This window comes from Sceloporus occidentalis, unplaced genomic scaffold (assembly GCF_023333645.1).
Source record: "Sceloporus occidentalis isolate IW3139 unplaced genomic scaffold, rSceOcc1.0.p SCAF_43, whole genome shotgun sequence".
Classification (NCBI taxonomy): Eukaryota; Metazoa; Chordata; class Lepidosauria; order Squamata; family Phrynosomatidae; genus Sceloporus; species Sceloporus occidentalis.
In genome coordinates, this window is record NW_028317023.1 from 4,037,253 (window position 1) to 4,060,955 (window position 23,703).

The 23,703-nt window shown below is 42.7% G+C and overlaps 1 protein-coding gene across 1 annotated transcript; it reads left to right on the plus strand.

The window, feature by feature from the left end:
- The first annotated feature begins 527 nt into the window (after positions 1-527).
- Positions 528-23,703, plus strand: LOC149289724 (phosphatidylinositol-3,5-bisphosphate 3-phosphatase MTMR4-like). Its single transcript, XM_089490243.1, has 18 exons — positions 528-575; positions 2,352-2,438; positions 7,144-7,260; positions 7,404-7,486; positions 8,191-8,357; positions 8,624-8,720; positions 9,175-9,288; positions 9,813-10,012; positions 10,293-10,421; positions 12,283-12,394; positions 12,963-13,158; positions 13,241-13,426; positions 13,652-13,822; positions 18,125-18,279; positions 20,370-21,444; positions 22,509-22,619; positions 23,067-23,155; positions 23,526-23,703. Exons 1-18 carry the CDS (start codon positions 528-530, stop codon positions 23,701-23,703), a joined length of 3,315 nt encoding a protein of 1,104 aa, XP_089346369.1.

A 23,703-nucleotide genomic window follows, 5' to 3' on the forward strand; every position in this document is an offset into this window, starting at 1 on the left:
TGTGTGTGCATGTTTATAAGCGTGTGCTGTGTGTTACAGTGTGGCATTAGCATGAGTGTATATGTTAATATATAGTGTTATGTTCTGGGACTCGGTCATTTCCGTGACCTTCAGCCCCCTCTTGTTGTGTCTCGGACTCGCAGGCTGTTAGCGCCCGATACAGTATGAAGCCACGCTATCTGCCGCAGAGAAATGGTTTGTAACCCCTGCCCTGGGTATCGGTGTGTCGGCTGCTCTGTGCGTGTCTGTCAGGCCTGCATCAGCACTGGGGGCAGGTAAGGTGCCCGGTGCTGCTGGCATCGAGCGGGCTGCTCATCCGGCAGATGGGCGGGGGGCGTGTGAATCCCAGCCAGGGGAGGAGGCATCACACAGGCCGCTGGGCCAGCTGCTCCTCCTCCGCCTCCTCCCTCCTTTGCCGAGGGATGGAGCGGCTGCAGTGAGCTGGTTCTGGCTGCGGGAGCCGTGATGGTGACACCGGCCCGGCCCTTGTGCGAGAGCTGCGGCCGGTCCCGGCGGCCCTTGTCAGCATGACCGTGCCCCCGCCGCGCCCCCACTGCTCGGTGCTCAGCTGCTTCGTGAGTACGGGGGGGGGCAATGGTACCGGGCAGGGTGTATGCCGGGGCATTGCCAGGGTGATGGAGAGCCATGCCAAATGCACCGGGGCTGGCGGGCACCTCTGCTCCATAATTCGGGTACTATATGCGGGTGGGGTGGGTTCGGGTAATTGTATCGCTCTGGATGGGGGGGGCGTGTGCACGACTGTATATATTATATGTGTATATAATTATAAAATGACTGTATATATGTGTAGTGTGTGTGATATGAAATGACTGTGTAATATAATATATTTCTAGTTATACACTGTGCACATTCGGGCTTTGTTCAGAAACTGCTGGCCAATCCTTGTAGCCCACTTCAGGAATCCTGCCTGGAGATGTGCTTTTTTGGCTGCTGCGCATGTTGCAGGGACTCCGGATGATCCCATTTGTGGGGTTCCCCCATGGCCTGGGCTGGGTTTTGGTGAAGTGCGGTGGGCTGCGAGGACACCCCGCTAATCGCACACAGTTTAAAATCCACCCCCCTTTTAGCTGTTTGTTTATATCCGCATATGGACGGTCCATCAGTCCTTGAGGGGTCACTTGTCTCTTACTGCAAGATCAGCTCGGAAGTCCTTTATCATCCTCTTTATTACTTGCGTTACATTTATATAGCGCCAGCAGATTCCGTAGCAGAGTCGGTAAAATAAATGAGGAATGAACAAAGTGGTACAAAAGGAGACGAGGGCCCTGCTCCTGTGAGCTTACAATCTAGCACTGAAGCCGGATTCCATGACAAGTAGCCGGTTTAACTCTTTATGTACAGAAGCCCCAGCAGTCTCACGTGATATGCCGTCGCACTGGCTGAACACATTAATGAATGTTTTCTGCTATTTCCGTGCGTGGATGAGCTGCGGGATGGAGTGTGATTTAGGCGACGTAGCCCCCTTACCCACCCAGACCCGGTGACCGGGCGTTCCTGTAATTCTTCCAAGTGCAGCGTTACTCTTGGCTTGCGCAATGTTCTGTTTGATTATTCTCAGGACAGAAGTTGCTGTACTGGAAGCGGACAGCCTCGTTCACGGTCTGGCATCTGCTCCGGTACCTGACGTTCCAGAATATGGAAATACCGGCGTTCACGTATCTGGCCCTTCTAATATTTTCCTTGGCTCTGCAGTCGCACCCAAAGTTGCATTACGGCCAAAAGACCGCTACAACTGGTCATTTTTTATAAAAATAAATAAATAATAATAATAATTGGGCACTACCAGAAACTGCAACTAATGATGCACAGGCTCTGAACTTTTCTTTTAAAATTGGATCCTTTAGTGTATTTTTTTTTTGGGGGGGGGTGGGGGGGGACTAACTACTATTTGTTTTTGTTTACAATCCGTTCAGCAGGAAAACTGCCCCCAGCACAGTGAATATATTTTATTATTATTATTATTATTATTATTTTATTGTCTTATTATCCGGGAACAATGTACGCAGCAGTTCCTACAGTCTATACACTCAAAGTATTTGACTAAACTAGAATCGGCGTACTGCCTGCCACCTACTGCTGTTACGGTGTTTAGCAGACTTGCCCCACTTTATATTGATATAAAAACCCTTTAGTAGTAGTAGTGGTGATATAGGTGACACTGCCCTGCTATATAAAGGTAATGACGACTGCTGGACTTTTATTATGAGAGTTTATTTTTCATGTAAATGTGCTTTTAACAAACCGTCGTGAGTCACGAGTTTAGTACATTAGATCCACAAGCCACAGAGACGTGTTTTCCGTGTTGATTTATTTATCGTGTTGTGCAATAGGGTGAAGAGCCTCCCAGTCTGGAATACATCCAAGCCAAGGATCTCTTTCCACCCAGGGAGCTGGTGAAGGAGGAGGAGAAGCTGCAGGTAAGGTTCAGAGATAATAGTATATGGCATACGCAAGTGGTCGACTCCATCAGTGCAATGTGTGCAACGTAAAATCATTCCGGAAAAAGTGTCAAAGCACAGAATGCGTGTTAAAGTACTTTGCTAGTATTAAGCTGCCTAGGTTTATGAGAAGTGGCTGAGTTTTTGCATTTCTAAAGCTGCCAATCGGTGCTGGGAAAATACAAAAGGCAAAAGAGGTAGATGAACAAAGTCATCCGAAGAGGGTAGGACCTGTGGGGTTTGTGTATTGATAAGGCAAAAAAAGGCGTCAGAACTTATCAATGACCTTTTTTATAAAGCTTATTCAGCCATTCACAAATATTTTGCTTCTTATCAAAACTTTATTTAAAAAAAAAAAAAAAGTGTTTTATACACATGTTCCTGAACACGGGAGCTTTTTTGCATGTCATCTGGTTCCGGTTTGCCTGTGTGTGTGGTGTAGATAGAGCTGTCTGATGGACTTTGAGCATGAGAAGACCCCGTGACGTGGCTTTGACCTTTCATTGTGCCCCCCCCCCCCCCGGCACAGATACTACAAGGGGTAGCGTGGGAAAAATCCCCGTGCAGTAACCAGTAACTTATCATAATAATAGACTATTTGAGGGTTTTTTCCCCTCATATATATATATATATATATATATATATATATATATATATATATATATATATATATATATATATATAATATATGCACAGGCGCGATCTCCATTGCATTGCTTTTTGCATAGACAATTTTTGTATGGACTTCCTCAATTTGTCAGCGCAATCTTCATGCTGTTATATATATATATATATATATATATATATATATATATATATATATATATATATATATATATATATATATATATATATATATAATATGTGTGTGTGTGTCACAATATGTTTTTGCACAACCTATATGATGCTGACAGGGGTCTACGGTTGCCTCATAAGGAGTATTTAACAGCATCTGATTTTCAGCTATAATTAGCTGCTGCCGATTGGAAAGGTCGGGACGTGTAAGCGGGAACGGCAGCGCATGAAGTGACTATATTAAACTAGTTAGAAGACCGTAGGGTCTTGGGGTATATTTGGGGTCATTACGGAAACAAATAGACGTTTTGCCCCAAAACGTCTTCTCGTCTACCTCTTTTAAAGGCACGTTCCAGCCACCGTATGCAGAATCCTCCTATATGCCATTATCTATTTTATATGCGATGCTAAACACCTGTCTGATTCCAGTACTCGCTCCGCAGACATTGCTGGGGTCGCCTATGCGCATGCCCAAATCATTTCAATGGAAGTGCTTTTAACAAACCGTCGCAAATCTGTAGCAAGAATCGTTGGACCACGGAGGAGGCAGCAGCTGCAGCTCCAGAGCCTCTATCTAAAGAATACTTCCCTTTTTTTTTTCTCTGAAATATGCTTAATATTCTTCTTTTCTGTGGCTGTGATCTGTCCGTTTAACATGAATGTCCATGTTTGCCCTTCACACCCTACCTGGACATAACAAGTCCTGATTCCGAATGAATTCACAAGACGGAAGTTGGGAATCCGAGTATTTAACTGTATAAGGATAACCGTTCATTTCCTAGGCAAACACATGAGCCGTCATGCACACCCATGATCCTTTGTGCACATGGTATCTGCGACTGTTTTGGAGCTGCTACATGTATGTTTTAAATGCCATTTCATGTAGCAGCCACCCGGCCCTCCGTTATCGTTTTCTCATTCCGCTGGGCTGCTTTGATGGTGATATTTTTCTAGTACTCTGTGAAGCGTGCGGACGGGTTACATGGTGTTCCGGCGTACCTGCCGCCTAATGATCTGCGGAAGGCTTGTGGATAGGGAATCTCCGCGTACAGCGAATGCAGACCGTCTCGCGGGGCGGCCTCCCTGCCGTGCGGCCTGATCTTTTGCTCAAAGGAATATACGATTCTTTTGTGTTTCGGCTCCTCTGACCGCCACGGAATTTTATCACGCTTGTTATTTGCACCGCCGCCAATTGCTTTATATTATTTAAACCAATTTCTATACGGAGCTGAGACTGTCTGAAATGTATTTTCTGATCTTTAAAGCTCACTTTTCGTTTTATTGGAGGAAAACATTTCTTCTTCATTTTTTTTTTTTTTTAAATCACTTGGACAAGCATGGACTAAAACGTGAATAAAATGAAAACCGCCTAATTCAGAACTTCAAAGAAAAGTTTATTCTCATTGTTAGAGTTTCAGATGTGATGAAACATTTGACTTATCCATTCCCTGCAGCCTTGGTAAATTGAATATAAGGGGACATCACCCATATCTGTTTCTAATTTGTTCATCCCTCCCCACCCCTGATTAGTGTGAATGGTGAGAGCCGGACACACAAACACAGCTTTTAACTGTAAGATCATAAGAGCTGCTCCGATTACTGACTCGCCCTGCAAAATACATTAATATTCCAGTCGGCGGACAGCTGGGAGGACGCAGGATGCTCTCGGTGGTTTATCTGTCTTAGTCAGCATTACGCATCTGCTCTGTAATATAACATTTGGCCGAGTATAATGGATAACATATATACACGAACATGTACCAGAGCATTTGTGGAAACGACAGCCGTGCGTTCAGGACGTTTGGGCTGAATGGATCGTTCGCATGTGATGTCAAATGGCAACTACATCAAGAAACTGGGATGCAAATGGCTAAACTGGGATGCAAATGGACCCTCCGTGCTCCAGCCTCCAGCTGCGGTGACATGGCCACCATGGAGCAGTAGGTCGTTTAACATGCAGAATCTGATATTATATCGCCAACAATGCTAACGGGATCTCCGCTTGGAGGACGTTCCTATGTGTTAGACAGTAAAAGCACACTTTTAACTCGTGAGCCAATTTTCTCTGGAATCTACATAGTTTAAGGTTTTTTCAGATTGCGTAAAGGGTGATGTGCAGTCTTCTCCCTGGGATCAGCGAAGGAAAACAAACATCTACTATTTGCTTCGCTGTTCCTTTTTGAAATGCAAACTGCACTCTTTTGGTTCGCTCGCCAATGGAGGAGTTTGCAGGTGAGTTCCCTCGATATTCATAAAGAAGGACCGACGCTGGCAGGCTTCCCCCGGCAAGAAGGACTGAGGTGTCCCTGCAAAGTTCATTATATTGAGTACAGCTCAAAGGGTCGGCTTCTGGACAAAGAATGTGCTAGAAGGTTTCCAGAAGGTTTTTGGAGGAACCTCTTTAAGACGCTGAGGTGTTGCATTCGTTTTTGTAGGAAGAACTTTCAGTCTTTGGAAAGCACTAGACTCGCCACGGGGCTCAGCATGAAGCACATGAGGTTCCAGGAGAGAGAGCCTGGGTGCACATGGAGGACATGTCCCAAATTTTATGTCAAGATGGTGGTTGTACTTTTTACTATTTAATCTCAGGATCATAAGAAAATCTTGCTGATTTAGCTATACATTATACAGGGCCGGCCAAGCTCTTCACAATTCTCCATTGAGACTTCTATTATTCCCTTATTCCTTGGGTACCAAACTCATTCATGTGACTAAATTAATTTGCACTGTTGGGTATCGGAACATGCTTGCGCGTACTAGCACTCGTCTTCTAGTCCATGATGCCATGGCCTGTTTACCTGCCAGAGAATTAAGATCTCATTGATTAGCATCAAGTATACTGTGCTAGTTCCTGAAACCTGGTGTATCTGCAGCCCCTAATTATTACGATGCACTAACATTTTAAAAATTCCTTGTTGGGCATTAAAACTGTTCAGCGGCTGAATAAATATAATATAGACACATACAAAATACAAATCTATTAATATTTCCAAATATCAGTGGGAAAAATCTGCATAGGGTTGCTGAGTAAATTTAGTTCATTACCCTCCCGATGGCAACGTCTGTGCCGTGGAAATATTAGCGGCACCGTTTTCATTCTGTTTTGGACAACATATTTCATTATCTGATCCGAAGTCAGCATTTTATTATCATCATAATCTTTTATTTAATATGGCGCTTCTTCAATACGTTTGCCAAGCATATCTTCATGCAAGCTTCAGATACACGAAGGGACCGGTGGATGGGACTATCCTCTACAGAAGTCTTACGGATCCTCGGCTTACTGGAACACCCAAGATGTTTAACAGGAAAACTCTCTTGCTTGGAGTCCTGCATGAGCGTTTTGTTAAAGCAGATCCATTACTTTCTCCAAAAACTACAATTAGTTAAATACACTAAGAAACCAATCTACAGATTAAAAAAAAGCAGTATCTTTTGTTTCAAACTCATGTGTATTCCATGGAAGCCGCATGCTGACTTCATGTTCCCAGGAACCCTATGATTATTCCATGCCATTAAGTCGCCCCCCCCCCATTCATAAGTTGCTTATTGTTCACGGGTGTAGAAAAAAACATTTGACTTGTCCAATCCTTCAAAGCATAGTATAGAGAAGTTAGAAACATGCGTTTGCTGTGTTCGGGGTTCCTGTATTTATAACGGCGTTTATCAGGCCACCTGCAGACGGGTTATCAGCCTCTTATACTGAATGTGTCCTTCTGTGGGGTGGAAACAGAAATCTACTGTAACGGCTTTGGATTATTGGGGAAAGATGTGTTTGTAAAGGTCAAGTAGTGTTAAATAAGCGTGATGTAAATGAATTCATAAATATGAATGAACTCTCTGTATGATGCGGTAATTGTCCGTATATTTTGTTTTCGTCCATCCTTAGGTACCGTTCCAGGTGCTGCCGGGTGAAAGCGTGGAGTATTTAGGGAGTGCGAATGATGCGGTCATAGCGATTTCCAACTACAGACTGCACATCAAGTTTAAGGATTCTGTCATCAATGTGAGTGCAAGAACCGTATGCTTGCGGGGGTAACAAGGCTGATGAAGCTGCTGCACGTTCTTGATCAGTCGGATTACCTGGCAATGATTCGATGATGAAGACTCCGTAGTGTGAATATGTTTAAACTTGTTGACTTGTTGCAGGTGCCTTTAAGGATGATCGAGACCGCGGAGAGTCGAGACATGTTCCAGTTGCAGATAATCTGCAAAGACTCCAAAGTAGTAAGGTAATGGCTGCTGCTTTGCAATGAGTTAAACTCTATTACAGTGTCCTGTTTTCTACATTTGTATTGCTGGATCCTGCACCTAAGTGGTTAAAGCAACCCTTCCAAAATAAAACAGTTCACTTAATAGAATGTCTTCCCCTCTGTGTAGTATCCGGCGGATCTCATTTGTTTTCAGAGGCCTTGTCCGTGAAAGCTGCGCATTCTTTTGTTCAGACAATTCCAGTCGGGCGAGAATGCCATGTCTGCCTGCTGTGCCATCAGGGAAACCGGTGCGGTGCGGTAATAGATCTGTACCGGGTGAAAGGCAGCACGAGTGGAGCATTTATTATGCTTTTACCTTTTTTAATAAGAAACTGTAAGCTGGTATTGGTTAGAGCAGGCCCAGACGCCCCACTACAGAGAAAATACAGGATTTTTTTTGTGTAAGAGAATAATGAACACACCCAGCGCTGCATTTCGCAATGTTTAGTTCATACTGTGAAAATGTTAGATGTAATAGAAATTGTATCCTTGGTTAAGCTCTAGATGTATCAAGTCACGATCGCACCAAACCAAAGGTTTATGTCGGCTTGCGCTGTTGAGTTTATTTAATGAGGAGTCCGTACCGTCATTCTTTGTTTTCTGACATGGGCCACAAGTCATGAAGGTTCCTGTAAGTTCTCGTACTATTTCAATGTTGGATGTTTACTGCGATTCTGTTGCAGGTGCCACTTCTCCACATTTAAGCAATGCCAGGAATGGTTGACAAGATTAAGTAGGGCCGTTGTACGTCCGACCAAACAAGAAGATCTGTTTGCGTTTGCCTATCACGCCTGGTGCCAGGGAGTCTGCACCGATGAGGAGGAGCACCATGTCCACCTTTGCCGTCCAGGTAGGCTTTGACCCAATGTAATCAAGATCCAGTCTCTATTTAGCCTCCTTTAGCACTTCTGGTTTTGAGTCTTAAATGAAAACTTAATTGTTGGGCCTACATCTGGAAATTAAAAAGCCATGTCAAGGATCGCACACATAGCTGTTCCATTTATGAACAGTTGTTCCCTACATCACATGTTTTTAGCGGTTTGTTTTTGGGGGGTGTTTTTTCTGTGTTATGATATAAACCGCTAATATGCTGCATCGGAAATGCCTTTGTTTCAGGTGACCATGTGAAATTCCGCTTTCAAATGGAATTGGTTCGAATGGGTTTTGACTTGCAGAATGCCTGGAGGGTCTCTGAGATCAACAACAACTACAAGTGAGAACAAACTTTCTGTTGCGTAACACGTCTCCTGAATTGTCCTGCAGCTTCGGTGCCAGATACGGACAAGCCCTGTCACGATCCTATATTTTACGCAATAATGAAGAACATTTAGGTCTGGAGTTTACAGCCTGGATCCTATCGTTGTTAACCGGCCTGTCTTTGCTGAGAGTGCTGGGAGTTGCGGTGACTTATCTGTATGAGAGCCACGCTTGCGTTAACTGGTTGGTTGAGATGCAAACCGCAGAATACCATGCAAGTTTGGCTGATCGTTATGAAATCTATTTCATCTACAAGATTTATTATTCATTGGGTTGTACCACCCGGAGTTTTTTTGACGTTGTTAAGCTAAGAATGTCTTTACATTTCCATACTGAATTTATATTGCTGTGCTAATAGCTTTGGTGCTGTTTTGCGGGGCATAGTACTATATCCTTCTTGTCTTACACAGGCTCTGTCCAAGTTACCCTCAGAAGCTTCTGGTTCCTGTATGGATCACTGACAAAGAACTTGAGAATGTTGCTTCGTTCAGATCATGGAAAAGGATTCCAGTTGTGGTTTACAGGTAGTAATGTTTTTTTTTTTTTTCTTTGTTTGTTTTTTGCTTATAATTTAGTGACTGACAATAATGTAGATATATAGATATATAGATTCCCCGTGTAATTTCTCCACTCCATCTCTGTGTTATGTAGAAAGCCTGTTACTTCCAGACTACAGCTTTTGGCCACAGTAGAAGTGGCATGGATTCAAAAGAATTGCAGTGCATTTTTTTATTACACACCTTGTATATATAAATATAATATATATATATATATATATATATATTTTTTTTTTATTAACTCTTTATAGGGTCACAAATGTAAAGTTCCCACAAATCCCTGAATGAATAGGGTATACTAAAATGCTAGATTTTACAGCATGAAAGGGAAAGTGGTCTCGGCGCAAAATAAAGTCATCTGTGTGATGACCGCTTTCCTTTCATGTGTGGTTTTTTTTTTTTTGTTTGTTTTTTTTTTGTTACTGTGTATCTTTTTACAAAAAACTTTTTTGTCGAAGTGGTTCTTTTACATTTTTCCATCTCATCGTTAGACACTCGCGAACAGGGGCAGTGATTACCCGCTGCAGCCAGCCGGAGATCAGCTGGTGGGGTTGGCGCAATGCAGATGATGAGTATTTGGTAACTTCGATCGCGAAGGCCTGTGCGCTTAACCCCGGAGGACGTGCGGCTAATGGAAACTTCACCAACAAAGGCATCAGTGAGGGAAATGAAAACGGAGACACAGACTTTGGTAACTTTTTCTAACTGGATTGCTTGCTAGAATGATCCTTTGTTTAAGAAACAAACTATGATGTAGTTCTATATTAAGTGTTCAGTGCAATTATATTCAAAGCTCTACTGTTTTATTCCCTGGAGTAAGGCTATGTATTCTGCAGACCTGCATAGATGGAAGCGGAGAAGAGAACGGTTTTGTTGATGTGTTGTGCAGGGATACCATTCCCTATAGGCTAGAACTGTGATTTGGCACCTGATGTTTCACCTGAACGAGCTGTTTCATGGTTACGCTGCAGATTCTTCACTAACGGCCTGTCCGGGGATTGACAGTGGAGGCGCCCCCCAAAAGCTATTAATACTGGATGCCCGATCTTACACGGCTGCCGTGGCAAACCGAGCGAAAGGAGGAGGCTGTGAATGTGAAGGTGAGGGGAAACCTGCATTTCTTAGAGAAAAGACTACTTGCACGCTCCAGTATGATAAACAAATAACCTACAGTGAATCCATGTTTGTATTCTGTCCTCTTTAAGTTTTCCTCATGTAATAAACAATACAGAAACAGCTGAACATTTTAGTTTCCATAAGAACAACCTGCCAATATATATATATATATATATATATATATATATATATATATATATAATCTCACATGACAATTCTATTCTCCCAGCAAAATAAAGAAAATAAAATGGGGCAAAATTTTACTATGTGGATCTGAACATTTATTTTTATGCTATGATAATACTAAAAACAAGTGTAAGACAGAATTTCATGATGGATAACCATTTGGCAGAACTGTTTTTGCTCTGGTCCTTATTGAGAATAGACTTCCATACAGCCCCACGGATGTTAAAATTCTATTCATTGTAATAACCTCAATTTTTTTTTTTTTTGCATTTCTTTGCTGTTATTATACCTAATGCTAGTTGTTCTGCAAGTGAATTTAGCCTCGGGACTTGCTCTTGGTTGCTGATGCCAGTATGTGTTTGGATTTAGCAATTAATGTAAAGTACAGGGAATGATAACAGGGATTCATTGTTTTTAATGAATGTGTGAAGTTTCACCTTAGCTATTTACCGTATTTGCTCGATTATAAGACGAGGTTTTTTTCAGAGCAAATGCTCTGAAAAATACCCCTCGTCTTCTAATCGGGGTCGTCTTCTAATCAGACCTCAAATAGAGGTCTGATTATGAGACTAAGATCCAGATCCCCCGCACCGCTGCAGGGGACCTGGATCCTCCTGTTCCCCCCCCCCACACACACACTTACCGGTGCTTCCTGCTGTATTGCCGGGGCAGCGGGTTGATGTCTACGCGATCCGCGTAGACAACGTCCGCTGCAGCCGGAAGGAGGTGTGGCTAGCAGCGGGGGTTGTCTGCGTCCGTCGCGGATACCTTCCCCGACTGTCAGAGATCAGAGTTCCCCCCACCGGTGCGGGGAACTCTGATCTCTGACAGCCGGGGAAGGTATCCGCGACGGACGCAGACAAACCCCCGCTGCCAACTCCACCTCCTTCCGGCTGCAGCGGAAGGAGACGTCAACCCACTGCCCCGGCAATACAGCAGGAAATTAGAAAGCACCGGTAAGTGTGTGTGTGTGTGCGCGTGTGTGTGTTAAATGGGGACATAGGGCATTTCTGGAATGCCTTATACCCCTATATGCCACTCTGGCACTTAGGGGGTTAAAAGGCATATTATGGGGCAGAGTGGCATATAGGGAGGTATAAGGCATTTCAGGAGGCAGAGTGGCGTTAAGGGGGCATTTAATAGAGCACTCTGCCTCCTGAAATGCCTTATACCTCCCTATATGCCACTCTGCCCCATAATATGCCTTTTAACCCCCTAAATGCCAGAGTGGCATATAGGGGTATAAGGCATTTCTGGAGGCAGAGTGGCACATAGGGGGTCAAAAGGCATACCATGGGGCACAGTGGCATATAGGGGGTTACAAGGCATATCATGGGCCACAGTGCCATATTGGTGTGGCAAGCCTGGGGGCAGATGTGCGTAACTGGGGGACAGGTTGGAAAATACAAGGAAATAAAAACAAAAAAAATATTTTTCTCAATCATAGCTTTTATTTAAAAAAATAGTTTACATGAATTAGCATTTACTGGTAAAACTTTTTTCCTTTAGGGTCGTCTTATATTCAGGCTTTTTCTTTTTTTTTCTAAGTTAATATTCAGATTTTGGGGGGTCGTCTTATAATCAGGGTCGTCTTATAATCGAGCAAATACGGTAATAGTTTACACCATGCATTGAGGTTTAGCTTTTTTTGTATTGCAGAATATTATCCAAATTGTGAAGTGGCATTTATGGGAATGGCGAATATTCACTCCATCCGCAATAGTTTTCAGTACCTCCGAGCTGTGTGCAACCAAGTGCCTGATCCTGGAAAGTAAGTCCCTTCCTGTTTGTACAGATGTCCGGTTTCATTGTTGTTCTCTCATATGGCTGAATTGTGGATTGAAAGGCTCTGTTGAGACCATTGGAATAGTTTTAATGCAGGTTTAAAACTACTATGGACCCTATGATGGGAATTTATACTCATGTAGACCTTTTAAACACAACACCTCATTTTTAAAACATTCAGTCCCTAATGGGAAACAATGAACGAATCTTCATTTTCTTTGTCCACTACTCTTAACTTTCAAGTGATCAAACTTTAATAATTTTCCTAAGAACTAACCAACATATACACATTCTTATGGTGTATAGAATTAAGAAATAGTTAGAGTGGCATCGCCCATAAGCCTGTAAAGAAAAGAGAGTTCTGAAAACTAACACACGTATATTCCAATTTGGTTCTTAGGGGAAGGTTATGAACACTCATGATTTCCCCATAAAAAAATCGTAATCCTTGGCCTGAACACAACATTCCCATCAACTAATACCATCATCATGGTCTTTCTTTCTCAAGATGCCACTTACCAATCAGGCGGTGAAATCCTTTATATGTTTTGTAGCTGGCTTTCAGCACTGGAAAGTACTAAATGGCTGCAGCACCTTTCTGTAATGTTGAAAGCGGCCACGGTCGTGGCTAATGCAGTGGATCGTGACGGACGGCCTGTGCTGGTTCACTGCTCAGATGGCTGGGACAGAACACCGCAGATTGTATCTCTGGCCAAGATTCTGTTGGACCCGTACTACCGCACCTTGGAGGTAAGAAGCTGTATGAGCTGATTTGCCGGTGACTGGTCTCCACAACCTTTTGCAAGACTAGTTTACGCTGCTTCTTCCATAGGGGTTCCAGGTGTTGGTCGAAACAGACTGGCTGGATTACGGACACAAGTTTGGTGATCGCTGTGGTCATCAGGAAAATGTGGAGGATCAGAGTGAGCAATGCCCAGTCTTCTTACAGTGGCTCGACTGCATCCATCAACTTCTTCTCCAGTTTCCATGTCTCTTTGAATTTAATCACGCCTTCCTGGTAAAGCAAAACATATTCTTTACATATAGAGGGATATCTTTCTACTAACTGCTATAGCTAACAGATGGCAGGGTATGAATTGAGCTGGAGAACTACAGGCTACTCAGACTAGTAGATCATTATTGCTTTTTATAATACGGTGTAAATTAATCTGTATTTTGATCATGCTTTAGAATGAACCAGAAGAAATGTGAAGAGTCTATGGCATCTGTTTTCATATTGCAGGTGAAGTTAGTCCAACACACATACTCTTGTTTGTACGGCACATTTCTTGCCAACAACCCCTGTGAAAGGGAAATGCGCAACATCTACAAACAGACCTGTTCGGTGTGGTCTCTGCTGCGCACAGGAAACAAGAACTTCCACAACCTGCTTTACATGCCTAGCAGCGAACTGGTGAGCAGATTCTTCCATCATTACCTACGTTATATGGCTTATTTTTGGTCCGTCGGGTCAAACAGAGAATATAGCAATCGGTCAGAAGGCGATTTTTTTTTTTCCAATTTTTGATGAAGTTAAATGCTTACAAAATGTAAAAAAAAGTTTGAGACAAAAAGTATGAATACAATGCCCTCCACTAATATTCACAGCCTTGGTAAATATACAAAGAATATTGTAAACAATTGTCTTTGTTTAACCCTTTGCAATTGTTTAAGAGTATTCTTGTGTAATTTGTTTTAGAAAAGATCTAACATGACACAGGTTTATCCAAAAAAAATATAAAATTGTTAAGTATAATTGTGGCACAATTATTGCCCCCCTTTTAGTCAATGCCTTGTGCTACCTCATTTGCCAAGATAACAGCTCTGTCTTCTCCTATAATGTCTGACGAGGTTTGAGAATCAACAGCAAGCAATCTGAGACCATTCCTCCATACAGAATCTCTCCGAATCCTTCAGCTTTGCTCGTGCATTTATCTGGTTCCTGTTTCCATAACCTTAGTTTGGGATATGTTATCTACTCGAATGCATCTTTTTTTGCATATTATTGGCGAACAGCACAAGATTAGGGCTGCAACAACTAATCGATAATAATCGATAATAAAATTCATTGCCAACGAATTTCATTATCGATTAGTTGAATCGATTATTATCGATTATAAAATGAGGGTTTTTTCAGAGCAAACGCTCTGAAAAATACCCCTCATTATATAATCCGTTTAGTCTGACTCACAGCAGCAGCTCCTACTTACCAGCCCCTCCCTGTAATCACTGTGACAACTGGCCCCGCCCCCTTCCTTCTCCCAGAAGGCCAGAACCACATGGCTGTGACACTCATCTAACTGTAAGTATAAAATTAGGTGGGGGTTAATTTAGGGGCAGTTATGGTTAATGGGGTGTTTAGGGTTAATTTAGGGGCAGTTATGGTTAATGGGGTGTTTAGGGGCAGCTATGGTTAATGGGGTGTTTAGGGTTAATTTAGGAGCAGCTGTGGTTAATGGGGTGTTTGGGGTTAATTTGAGGCAGTTGTGGTTAATGGTATGTTTAGGGTTAATTTAGGGGCTGTTGTGGTTGACAGGGTCTTTAGGGTTAATTTAGGGGATGCTGTGGTTAATGGGGTGTTTAGGGGCAGTTATGGTTAATGGGGCGTTTAGGGTTAATTTAGGGGCAGTTATGGTTAATGGGGTGTTTAGGGTTAATTTAGGGTAGTTGTTTTGATGGGGTATTTAGAGTTAATTTAGGGGTAGTTATGGTTAATGGGGTGTTTAGGGTTAATTTAATGATGAGGACTGAGGGTTAATTTGATTAATTTAATAAAGTTAACTTAAGGTGCAGTTAGAGATAAAGGGGGGCCAAACTAAGGGGAATCTAAATCCTGGGGGCAGTGAAGATTAACCCAGTACTTATTTAAAAAAGTATGGTGTCAGTGTGCTGTGAACGGGTCTGTGACTCTATGAGGGGACTATGAGATATCTGGGGGGTATAAGGCATATCAGGGGAGGACGGAGTGACATATCTGGGGGTATAAGGCATATACATTAAATAAGGCATATAGGGCTGCAACTAACGATTATTTTCATAATCGATTAGTTGGCCGATTATTTTTTCGATTAATCGGATAAAAAAAATGAATGTAAATTTTTCATTTATTTAAAATAATTTAATAAACAAATGATGTTAAATACAAACAGCAGAATAAAAAAAAAACTTTGATAAAATACATTTCTTGTCTTTATTTCCCAACCAGCCCCCCACAATTTATGCACATTTGAGCCCAGGCTTGCCACGCTGCCTCCCACATATGCCACTCCACGCTGCCTCCCACATATGCCACTCCACACTGCCTCCCACATATGCCACTCCACGCTGCCTCCCACATATGCCACTCCACGCTGCCTCCCACATATGCCATTCCACGCTGCCTCCCACATATGCCACTCCCCGCTGCCTCCCACATATACCACTCCACGCTGCCTCCCACATCTGCCACTCCACGCTGCCTCCCACATCTGCCACTCCACGCTGCATCCCACATATGCCACTCCACCCCCACATATGCCACTGTGCCTGATACGCCTTATACCCCCTGATACACCACTCCATCCTCCCCAGACATGCCACACTACCTCCCAGACATGCCACGCTGCCCTCCCCACATATGCCACTCCAGTCTACCCCCAGATATGCCGTATACACCACTCCGTCCTCCCCAGACATGCCACACTGCCCTCCCCACATATGCCTTATTTAATGTATATGCCTTATACCCCCAGATATGTCACTCCGTCCTCCCCTGATATGCCTTATACCCCCCAGATATCTCATAGTCCCCTCATAGAGTCACAGACCCGTTCACAGCACACTGACACCATACTTTTTTAAATAAGTACTGGGTTAATCTTCACTGCCCCCAGGATTTAGATTCCCCTTAGTTTGGCCCCCCTTTATCTCTAACTGCACCTTAAGTTAACTTTATTAAATTAATCAAATTAACCCTCAGTCCTCATCATTAAATTAACCCTAAACACCCCATTAACCATAACTGCCCCAAAATTAACCCTAAACGCCCCATTAACCATAACTGCCCCTAAACACCCCATTAACCACAGCATCCCCTAAATTAACCCTAAAGACCCTGTCAACCACAACAGCCCCTAAATTAACCCTAAACATACCATTAACCACAACTGCCTCAAATTAACCCCAAACACCCCATTAACCACAGCTGCTCCTAAATTAACTCTAAACACCCCATTAACCATAGCTGCCCCTAAACACCCCATTAACCATAACTGCCCCTAAATTAACCCTAAACACCCCATTAACCATAACTGCCCCTAAATTAACCCCCACCTAATTTTATACTTACAGTTAGATGAGTGTCACAGCCATGTGGTTCTGGCCTTCTGGGAGAAGGAAGGGGGCGGGGCCAGTTGTCACAGTGATTACAGGGAGGGGCTGGTAAGTAGGAGCTGCTGCTGTGAGTCAGACTAAACGGATTATATAATGAGGGGTATTTTTCAGAGTGTTTGCTCTGAAAAAACCCTCATTTTATAATCGATAATAATCGATTCAACTAATCGATAATGAAATTCGTTGGCAACGAATTTCATTATCGATTATTATCGATTAGTTGTTGCAGCCCTAAAGGCATATGTGGGGAGGGCAGTGTGGCATGTCTGGGGAGGACGGAGTGGTGTATAAGGCATATCTGGGGGTAGACTGGAGTGGCATATGTGGGGAGGGCAGCGTGGCATGTCTGGGAGGTAGTGTGGCATGTCTGGGGAGGATGGAGTGGTGTATCAGGGGGTATAAGGCGTATCAGGCACAGTGGCATATGTGGGGGTGGAGTGGCATATGTGGGAGGCAGCGTGGAGTGGCAGATGTGGGATGCAGCGTGGAGTGGCAGATGTGGGATGCAGCGTGGAGTGGCAGATGTGGGATGCAGCGTGGAGTGGCATATGTGGGAGGCAGCATGGAGTGGCATATGTGGGAGGCAGCGGGGAGCGGCATATGTGGGAGGCAGCGTGGAGCGGCATATGTGGGAGGCAGCGTGGAGCGGCATATGTGGGAGGCAGCGTGGAGCGGCATATGTGGGAGGCAGCGTGGAGCGGCATATGTGGGAGGCAGCGTGGAGCGGCATATGTGGGAGGCAGCGTGGAGTGGCATATGTGGGAGGCAGTGTGGAGTGGCATATGTGGGAGGCAGTGTGGAGTGGCATATGTGGGAGGCAGCGTGGAGTGGCATATGTGGGAGGCAGCGTGGAGTGGCATATGTGGGGGGCAGCGTGGAGTGGTATATGTGGGAGGCAGCGTGGAGTGGCATATGTGGGAGGCAGTGTGGAGTGGCATATGTGGGAGGCAGCGTGGAGTGGCATATGTGGGAGGCAGCGTGGAGTGGCATATGTGGGGGGCAGCGTGGAGTGGTATGTGTGGGAGGCAGCGTGGCAAGCCTGGGCTCAAATGTGCATAAATTGGGGGGGGCTGGTTGGGAAATAAAGACAAGAAATGTATTTTATCAAAGTTTTTTTTTATTCTGCTGTTTGTATTTAACATCGTTTGTTTATTAAATTATTTTAAATAAATGAAAAATTTACATTCATTTTTTTTATCCGATTAATCGATTAATCGAAAAAATAATCGGCCAACTAATCGATTATGAAAATAATCGTTAGTTGCAGCCCTACACAAGATATAAATATATATAAAGTTAGCCCTTTGGACCAGATTCTTCATTCCCCATTATTATCGTTCTGTAGGTTCTTCACCCAGTGTGCCACGTCCGTGCCCTTCAGCTCTGGACAGCTGTATACCTACCTGCATCTTCGCCATGCACACCAATGGACGATAGCATGAAACTCTATCTTATCCCTGCATCTCAAGGACCAGATTTTAATGCTAGAATTCTGGACAGGTAACCAATAAAATAAAAAAAAAAATTATATTTTCTTAAACTCCATGTTTTTGTTTAGTTTCCTGTTTATGCTAGTTGGAATTAACCCCTTCATTCCCCTATAGACTTACTGGGACGTCCATAAAACGCCCACAAAGAAACCCCTATGGACGTCCCAGTAGTCCAGCCCTTCGTGCAGCGTCAGGGACACATCCCTGCCACTGCACGGGAGACCAGCCCGATCTCCCGTAACAGCTTCCGGCATGAAAGACGGTAAGCTGTTACAGTTGAAAGTGCCCGATCGCGCAGTTGCAAGCGCGCGATCGGGCCTTCCCTTCTGGTTACGTCACTGCTGACGTAACCCGGAAGGTCATCGGAGGACAGGATATCCCCCGCGGGGATATCCTGCCCTCCGCTGAGGCACAGAGACGCTGCGATCTCTATGCAGGTCTGTGACGACCTGCATAGAGATCACAGTGTGATCGGTGCAGGGGGATCGCGGGGAGGGGAGTGAGAAACCATCTCTCTCACTCTCCCTTCCGTCCTGAAAGAGAAAAGCAGAAAAAAAAAAAAAAAAGTTAATTCATTTAAAAAATAATATTAAATAAATCATTAAAATAATAATATATATAATACAAAAAAAAAATTATAATGTGAGCTGTGATGTCATTGTGACATCACTGGCATGTTCAGGAGGTCCCTAGGAGGATCTCTAACCATTTCTGTGTAAAAAATAAATAAAATAAAAAAATATATATATAAAAAAAGATAATAAAAAAAAAATATTAAAAAACCTTACTTCCCATTGCCCTAGCATAACATCTAGCCAGTATAACCCTTCTTCCCCGTTCACAACCCCCAAACCCGTTAAGCCATATGCATAAAAATTATACAAAATTGTACACCTTATAGTATGCTCCCTGGTGCTGGGAAAGTCTGGAAAATCTATATAAATGAGGTATTTCTGAAATCAGGACACCTGAATTAATAAACTTGGAGGGGAGTTTCCATCACTTTACCTAATTTTGTGAGGATTCAGAGGGAAAATGTAAAAAAAATTAGTTTATTTTTCTAATCTTCGCTAGTTTTTACTAAATTTCTCATTCTAAATTTTCAGCTAATCATCCAACTATGGTATCAAACGAAAGCTCTCTCTCTCCTTGAAAAAACAATATATAGTTTACATGGGTACACTATTCACAGGAAAGGAGAATAATCGCTAAACCGACATACCCCAAAAATGGCAAAATTGCTCTGGGCTTTGAGGTACCAAAAACCCCTGGGATTGAAGGGGTTAAATTCAATGTTTGGCAGTTATGGATGTGCTTTATTGCTGTATTTTAACTCCAGTACCTTATTTTGTTGGATTTATATGGTAGGATACATTAGATCTCACATAATTGCAGGTTCTTGTGACTAATGGCTTTAGAAACATCTGCCATAAAGCAATCGACCCAATGATTGGGGAAAAGAGGTGGCACCTAAATATGATTATCCCACAATATCTATCTTTGTGGTCAACATTACTTATTAACAAAACACGTAACTTCAGTGTTAGAATTTGTACCCTTTCTGCTGTATTTAATGCTGATTTTTATTTTTTATTTTATCTGTACAAATGAGTGGGGAGCAATCCAGAGAAGCATCTGTACTCTTAACTTTTTGTCACAACACAGTATAGAGAAGGTTATATCCGCTTTTATACTAACCTAAGCAATGCTCATATATATATTTTAAAGGTTGCTACTTGCCTATTCTACTTTTTTGCCGTAATTTGTTTTAAAGATCGCACATAAGATTGTGCTCGGACTCGAAGCTCTGACTGTTTTACTTGGTATCATCACGAGTGCTTTTGAATACCTCAAGGCAACCTATAACCATAAGAAGAGTAATGGCAATTGAGTAATGACTAGATGGGCCAAATAGTTCATCTGGTGTCAAGAGCTATGTTTCTATATAAAGAATATTAGGTGCTCCATTTTTTTTGCCTCATTTCTTGCTTGTCATCTTTCTAAACACTTGATTGGTTTTAATCCTTGTTAGATGGTAATATCAGAACATAAAAAGTACAAGTGGGCTACTCTTCCTCATGTGTTAATTTATCTGTACAGATTACCTAAAACACGTTCTATGGACAACCTAGTGACTGCATGTGACAGTGGAGGACCCCTAACGCGCACGTCTAGTGATCCGAACATAAATAACCATCAAGGTAACTTGGACTCTCGTAGCTGTGATGCAGATGGAGCTGACACAGAGAGCTTGGACCTTCCACAGCCACCTATGGTAACCGGGGGTCAGGAAGAAGAGGAAGATAAAAGCCATCAAATTGTGGAACCCAGTGAGGGAGATAATGCTGGAAATACACTTAAAAATAACAATGAACTAAATCCACATGAATTGACATCAATTACCAAACCAGAACACGTAGACTGGAAATGTGACAATTTTAATTCTGTAATGGAAAATAGTACTAATCTAGATGTACAGTGTAATGTTGTAGACATCGCAAATGTTGATGAGCCACAAATTCCAGTTTTGTTACATGTTCCTAAGTCAGACGTAGAGTCTGATGTCTCCACCAGTCATGTATCCTGCGTGGATGTCGGCAAACCAGTGAAACTACCAATTGAGGTTTGTAGGACTGACAAGAAAATGGTGTCTCAGGTCCCAAAAAGTGGTTTTTCTCTTCTGACTTCAAATTGGGACAGTTTGCATGGAATGATGAAGTCTGTTCCGGTTGGAGACCTGGGATTCCGCCGGCAAATATCTTATGATTGCTCAACCAGAAGCCTCCACAGCAAGCATGGAAGGCATACCTCTGGTTCTTATATTTCTAGAGAGGCTGCAAAGATTTCTTGCAATTTCCCTGCCTCAATGCACTGTTCAGGACCATCTATTAGAAGCTGCAAATGTCTAATGGCTTGTCACACAAAACCGCTTCACACTGGAAGGCTCTTTCCTTTGGCCTGCCCATCTCCTCCTCCTCCTCTGACGTATCAGGATGATGATGGTCTGCCGCTTCCCAGCGATGTTGTACAACAGCGATTGCGCCAGATGGAGGCGAGCTACAAGCAAGAGGTGGATCGGCTGCGGAGGCAGGTGTGGGAATTGCAGCTACAGCTGGAGATTCGGCAATATTGTGCTCCACCCTCTGAACCAGAAGCTGACTATGAAGATGACTTTGTAAGTTCTATGAGCAAACCTGGAGAAGCTATTATGTACTTTACTTTAATACAAACCCTTTAGATCTTTGATTTCACGTGAAAATTATTTCCAGGGTTAAAAAGAGCAGTTCTGGTGCACATGTGGAGCAATTGGCAGAATGGTTTCCATGGGAATTGCTTCACATTTAAAACTTTTTCCCTGAGTTGAGCCTTTTTTAGAACTGGTATTGATCTAGGCTGTTAGGGTAAGGTATGCATTTATTCTAGCAAAACCGACACATGAAATATGATAAGACATAATACAAATATCCTTAATTGCTAAAATGTCTCTTAGCCCTTTTTCATGGCAAGTCTCGCTTGTTCATCCATCATCAAATGGAAATCAGTGGGTTTGCCTATTAAAAGCAGGAAAGGTTTCAACAAATTCTGTGCGTGAAAGTTGCACATTAGGAGTGGTGTAGTTCAGATATATATAAGGTTATGTTATGAGAGAGGCTTTTGATTAGTATGTTCCGTACCATTTTTAGAGTATAAACCTAGTATTTACATTCAGCCGTTTATAAGGTGCCTTAGCAGGTGAAGATACTCGTGGCCATATATTTTTGTGAAATGATTTCATTGTACAGAATGATTTCTGCGTAGCTGTTTAATGAAATCACATAACATTCTAACAAGGAATACTATAACAATGTACCGTATTTGCTCGATTATAAGACGACCCCCCAAAATCTAAATATTAATTTAGGAAAAAAACAAAAAGCCTGAATATAAGACTACCCTATAGGAAAAATAGCCAAGGCAGCCAGTACATGCTGGAACATGGGGATGATAGGAGTGTGAGTACAGCCTCCCTATGCCATGCTACCACCACCACCACCCTTACACATCAATACTAACACACACTCATTCACAAACATTTAAATACTCATTCATTCCATTAATCACACATACTTGCTCAGTATTTGCTCTGAAAAAAACCTTGTCTTATAATCGAGCAAATACGGTATATGCTAAGTGTACTGTGTCTGTTCGTTATTACATGCAAAACATTTCTTAATTATCCAACTATTCTGTCAATGGTAGACATGTGTGAAAGAGTCCGATGGCAGTGATATGGATGATCTCTACTCTGATAAAAGTGAAGACAGACTTTCTGAAGCTAGCTGGGAGCCTGTCGATAAAAAGGAGACGGAGGTAATTATGTCGTTGCATTCATTTGTAATAATATGAAATAATACTAAAAATGGTAACCTCTCATTGAAGAGAACAGTAACTCCCTGCCGCTTCTCAAGCTCCAAAGAAGGCAGAAGATTCAGTTCTATTGCTTGCATGTAATTTTCCTAATGGTTGGCTTGCCGTGGTCCTCTTCAGCTACACAGAGATCACCAATAGTCTGTGGCACCATGTAGACTTGTTTCAAGAAACTCATTCTGCAAAACCAATGTTGTCTGGATAGCTTTTTCATCCATGGTTGATGAGCAGGCAAAAAAACCAACTGTATCCTCCGTCCCCCTGTAGTTTCTATTTTTTTATTTTTAGTAAATGGCAAGTGTAGCAAAGTGTAAGTGAAAAGTCCCACTCTTAACCTATACTTTATTTTAGAAATCGATCTTGAGAACACTGTTTTTTTTGCCTTTTTAGGTCACAAGATGGGTTCCGGACCACATGGCTTCACATTGCTTTAACTGTGACTGTGAATTCTGGTTAGCAAAACGCAGACATCACTGCAGGTAAATCATCTCCTTTATGTATTTATTTCTGTGCTGTCTTCTTATATTTTTAGTATAACTTGGCCAATAATTTGGAGAACAAAAAAAAAATCTAAACACAATTTTAGGCTTTCTGGATGAGAATGTGTTTACATAGGCCTCTCCTGCTTCACGACCTCAAACATCTGAAATACATACACACAGCTTAGCAGACATGTTAAGGAAATTAAATAGCAGGACAAGTAATTGTATGGATGTTATTGCAACTAAAAGAAGCTGCAGGTTCCATCTCTGCTTTGGTCATGTCAATGCACAGTTTCAAACTGGTTGTGTTTCTGTAACTTTATAATTGTGAGTAAGTGCTGGTCTGACTGGAATTTTCTTCTTGCAGAAATTGTGGCAATGTGTTCTGTGCCGGCTGCTGCCATTTGAAGCTCCCTATTCCTGACCAGCAGCTGTATGACCCAGTTTTGGTGTGTAACACCTGCTACGATCACATCCAAGTCACACGTGCTAGGGAGCTGATGTCCCAGCAACTGAAGAAACCCTTAGCTGCCGCATCTAGCTGA

What these genes read in the sequence shown, in the direction of transcription:
- LOC149289724 (XM_089490243.1), top strand. Translation starts at nt 528, where the DNA reads ATGACCGTGCCCCCGCCGCGCCCCCACTGCTCGGTGCTCAGCTGCTTC. An exon ending in AGGAGGCTGTGAATGTGAAG is followed by an intron (nt 10,422 to 12,282) that starts GTGAGGGGAAAC and finishes TTTGTATTGCAG; the next exon opens with AATATTATCCAAATTGTGAA. An exon ending in CTGACTATGAAGATGACTTT is followed by an intron (nt 21,445 to 22,508) that starts GTAAGTTCTATG and finishes TGTCAATGGTAG; the next exon opens with ACATGTGTGAAAGAGTCCGA.